This window comes from Montipora foliosa, chromosome 7 (genome assembly GCF_036669935.1).
Source record: "Montipora foliosa isolate CH-2021 chromosome 7, ASM3666993v2, whole genome shotgun sequence".
NCBI lineage: Eukaryota > Metazoa > Cnidaria > Anthozoa > Scleractinia > Acroporidae > Montipora > Montipora foliosa.
Window position 1 is genome coordinate 41717336 of NC_090875.1, and position 5000 is coordinate 41722335.

Below are 5000 nucleotides of genomic sequence, written 5' to 3' on the forward strand. Positions count from 1 at the left end.
CCTTTTAGGCCGAAGGCTAGCTTTTATGAATGTTTAGGGTACTTTCCGTATTGGTAAAACAATGACCGGTGAGACCTGTGATCTGTGAGAGAACTGGTGACGACTCACAAAATTAAAACTGGACTATGACCCTGGTACAACATTGAGTTAGTCAATTTGGTCTATTGTTTAGTTTCCCGCAAAAGTTGGTTAAAAATAGACACTTTTCTGACGCGGATGGGAACAAACCTGATACCAGATTCTTACTCATGGGTAATGGAGTCTTGCCTTGTCCATTTTGTGAAATAGGCCCCAGGTGACACACGCCTTGCCCACTGTTAGCACAGAACATGGTGTCGAAATGTAATGTTTTGCAGTAATTGTAAAGGAAAGTGGTAATTGAATTAACTTATGTCGTAAGCTCGCTTAGAAATCTTCTGTTTATGTCTTATGTGGTTTTTAGCTTGAACTCGATGGCAGTCGTCCAACAAGCAGGGAAATGAACAGAATTCGCGAGCTTTTAGAGGAAGAACAGAATTTTGAAATCATCGGTTACCCAACGCCTCCTCAGTATTCAACACTGAGGAAAGGACAAAAGAAGGTGCTTCCTAACGATAGGATAACTTTAAAGGGGCTGTGAAGTTAATTTTGTGTAGTTTTACCAAAGAGTTTTCACGTGATGTGACACTAATTTTATTCCCAGAATGTTAGTACACAATTTCCAACCATGACGAACGACTTGCATGGAAAGGATCGCAAAGTTACTTCAATAATTAACGGGAAATATTTATAGGCAATGTTCGTCCTTGGACGAGGTTCATTAGAGCGCTTATAAAAGGACGAAGCTGACAGCAACAACAAAGTCACAAAACAAGAATATCATTGGTTAAAAGAGCATAAATAATCGTGCTGCACGTGCAGCACGGATTTTAGCTCATCTGCATGACGACGGCGTGATTTCACCAAATTTGAGGTTTTGACGACAACTTGAGAATGAAACAGAGAATCTTTCATTCTCAATTTTCAATCAGAAACCGCTCGTACCAATTTATTTTTAGGATAGAGAGTGAACAGTTCGTGTTGTATTTGAATGCTCACGTTGTTGTCAAATCTCAAATTTGCATCGTTGTACTGAAGAATAAAGTGTGCTAAACTGCGTGTCGAAAGTGCAGCACAATTTTTTTCCTCTTTGAAGCAATAGGGAAGATATCGTTGACGTCACCTATTGTCATTAATGTGCCAACCCTGGAGCCGGTTGCTCGAAGCCTGGTTAGCGAGAGATATCAAAACCTATAGGTTTCCATGGTATTTAACGCTGGTTAGCGCTAACCATGCTTCGAGCAACCCGGGCCAGAGCCTTATTGGCTGTCGAAATAAAGGATCTTTTGTTCCTGTGGTTGACAAATTTGAATAACAAAAGCAATGTTTGTAAACAGATATCTTCCCTATAACATTACTGTTTTGTAGCGTTGTCGTTGGCGGACGCGTCGTCGTTTTGTAAGCTCCCTGCCAGTTTAGTTCAGGCCAGCTGCAGTTGTTACCGACTACGCCAAGAAAGAAACATGCTTATCATCATCATCATCGTTATCAATAAGTGACAGGGGATTCCGTCGTTTTTTTTGAGTCTTTCTGGATTTGCCTCCACATCCACCCTGATGCCACGCTGGTGATTCGCACGCAAGATGTCACGGCGATTGCATGCAGACGTCCATGTGGTAGTGTCAATTCCAAAATCCCTTAGATCCCTTCGCAGTACATCCTTATATCTGAGGCGAGGCCAATTGGCCTCGTTCCGCTTTTAAGGCGCCCGCAAACGAGGCAACATGTACTGAGGAAGTAAAATGTTTCTGAGAAAATTCAGAAACAGTTTTGCTTCTTGGAAAGCAAATTTTGCTTCGGCAACAAATGTTTCCTGGGGCCGCAAACAGGGGAACATTTGCTTCTGCAACAATGTTTTCTCGTTTGCGGGCGCCTTTAATACTGTGCAGAATGCAGTGAGGTAAACGAGATTTTGGAATTCTGTCGCTCGTTTCGTAAGCTCGCCATTAAAGGGGGAGTGTCATACTATTTTAGTCAAACTTCAAAACACTAAAAGACGTCCTTGCATCAATGAAAACCAAAAAATAATGCTGTGGTTTTGTTACCAATAACCACTGAAGTGCACTGAAGCTATTTGTTTGTTGTTTCTAGCCAAGGATGAAGAGGATGGAAATAGATTGAAGCTTGAAAAATCTGGCCAGTTTTTTCAAGTTTAGAGACAGTGTCGTCAGAAAGACACCAAAAATTAAATACGAACAGCTCTTTGTGCCATAAACATATTTCATATCTTGTCAGTGGGGGTTGTCAGGAGTGTTTTACGTGTGGGCTAAAGTAGTAATTTATATTTTTACCCAGTTTTGACCTAAAAACAGCAAATTAAGCATGACAGTGCCCCTTTAAGTCATCTTGGAGCTGGTCGATTGAGTGAGAACATTGCATGGGGCATCCACTAGTGAAGCCATGCTGTCTTTGTCACGGGATTTTTCCAGTTCTGTCAATCATTTTCTTCCTTTTTTTGTAAAGGGTGTCGACAGAGTGATAGCCTTGGACTCAGAGACAGAGTTACAGTCACGTTCCTCCTTGGAAGGTAATATTCACTTCTTTTTAAATGAATTCATGGACGGCACTGTCAGTTTAATCAATGAAGCGCTGAAACCGTTTTCAAAAGTATCCGTTTTATTTTTCGGCGTTTTTGGGTTTTAGTGATAGGTGCTTATTAGTTTGGAACCAGTTCCCAGGTAATTATTGGTGACGTAAACTGCATTTTACACTTTAATTACACCAGACACTCTTTTCCAGATTCCAACTCAGTGGTGGATGACACTGATGTAGCGTTTCGTTCCAGAGTTGAGAAGATTCGTCAGATTGGAGGTGATTCGTGGCTGAGAATTTTAGATGAAATTCAGGGGGATGAAGAATTAACACAGGTTTCAATTTAGCTCAACTTCTTGTTCATATTTAAATTGTCTTTTAGCATGAAACTTTACCCATTGGTTGTCTTATGTTCCCTTTGTGTCCAAAACGTTATCAAATATGATCGGGTTATTTTTTCATTGAATTTCCTCTACTATTTTCGCTTTGCTCTTTCTTATTTAGCTGAAGGAAAATGAGCAAGATTGTCAAGATGATACAAGTTTTCAAACTGAGCCCGCAAACAATCAACCGTCCCCCAAACTTGACATGCTCATTGGAGAGGGCGCCAGTCCAAGCTGCGAAAGCAAAGAACAGGTATAGGTGATACGAACGAGTATTGAATCCAAAATTTGAACCTCTACTGTCATCTTTATCAAGCATGTGAAAAAACAGGCTTCCCTCTCACAGATCTGCTTATTATATCGATGCTAAGATTGAGATCCAACATAGCACTTCTGCTCACCGTCACAACATTTCCGCCTGGCACCAAAGCAGATGATATCAAAGAAATGTTAGCAACGTGATCCATTGATACTATTCTTTTTTTTTTTTTTTTTTTGTAATTTTAAAGCGATGTCAAAAATGGAAGAAAATCTTTTCAAGTTTCATTCGAATTCCATGCTCACGAATCCGTAGCTGTAACAACCAAATTTGTTTGGTAAAGAAACTATCGCATTATCGTTTTGGTGTGCATCATTACAAAGACGTTTCAGTCATTGAAGCAAGCCTAAAATTGCACGGCGCTGTCCATTTTAACAACGGCGTTGAAGTTTTGGCGTCCATGCCTTTTTCTCTGTGTGAACAAGCCATAACAAACTCGTGCCTTGAATTATTGCTAGTCCTCGCGCAAGTATCTCTCTCTCCATCGCCAATGTTCTCGCTCATTCAGTGATTTCACATATTCCAGGAGTCCACGGGCCCTCTTACTGAAGACGAGGCTCATCCTAGCTGCCTGCAGTTTGGTTTTGCGCCGGAGTTGGAGCGAATAGTCCGTGACAAAGTGGAGTCAAGTACTGACTTGTACGTAGGATCAATTCGACATCCAGCCAATTCAACTGTAGACTGCGAGGAGTCTCTCTTTTGCTCTAAAATCGTGGAAACGAACGCGTACGTTGAACTTTCAAAATGGCTGAAGTTGCGGGACGCAAATACTGCAGGCATTGGTGAGGTATTTGCGACCCACAGCCTCAGCCATTTTGCAAGTTCAACGTACATGTTCGTTTTAACGATTTTAGGGCAAAAGAGAGACTGATCACAGTCTTATTCAACAATTACTTCCATTTTACATATCCGTCTGTTTAGTAGGGGAACAGATAGCTGAAAATAACAAATTTAAGGATAAAACGTTCGTAATAGTCTACAATCGAAAAGGCCAGATATTGCTTTTCTTGCATGGAGCGATGATTTTTTCAAACAAAACTTTCTCCCCTTCTCGTCTCTGCAGTGCCTCAGCCATGTCAGATAGTGAACACCACCTTATAAAACATATTCAACTAGGCCATAGCGAAGTGCTACTCGTTAGCTTTCATTTAAATGGTGACACTGGAGAATCCGTGCATATCATAAACAAAAACGAGTTGAAGTGACTCACGAGATGTCCATTTGTTTTTGTTTATTAATCCGCCGATAGGACCTCGGGTACCTACATGGTAGAGGTCGAGACAGAGGAACGTTGCAGCGAGGGCACAGAGGAGAGGATGGTCGGAGTGGACCTTTCCAAGAGGATAATTCTTGAGATACAAATCTCCACTGGGGAGACATTTGCCAAGCATAATCTGGGTAAAGTTCGGCGTTAGTTCTCATTTGAATGGGTACCGAATGATTGCGAAAGTGATGACCGATCACGCGACCCAGTGAGGGGTTCGTAGAGGATTCCGCATTTAGCGGAAGATAAGGTCATCCCAGGGTTAGAGACACCCTATCCGTTTCCAACGGCACTACTCTTTTAGTTGCCAACAGTTTTTGAAGAAATCAAGCAAACGCGCAAGGGTGGGAAGGTTGGGTGGCACAGCCCCCCACCCCCCCTCCCTCCTCTATATCCACAAAAGGAAAGGAATGTCTTTTACGCT

At 41.7% G+C, this 5000-nt stretch overlaps 1 protein-coding gene across 1 annotated transcript in view; it reads left to right on the forward strand.

The window, feature by feature from the left end:
- Positions 1–5000, forward strand: part of LOC138009535 (nischarin-like) — a 27655-nt gene that overhangs the window by 13571 nt on the left and 9084 nt on the right. The window contains exons 13-18 of the mRNA XM_068856606.1: positions 443–580; positions 2542–2605; positions 2818–2945; positions 3115–3246; positions 3839–3951; positions 4562–4710. Coding sequence (XP_068712707.1) covers positions 443–580; positions 2542–2605; positions 2818–2945; positions 3115–3246; positions 3839–3951; positions 4562–4710 — 724 coding nt within the window. The remainder of the gene's footprint in view (positions 1–442; positions 581–2541; positions 2606–2817; positions 2946–3114; positions 3247–3838; positions 3952–4561; positions 4711–5000) is intronic.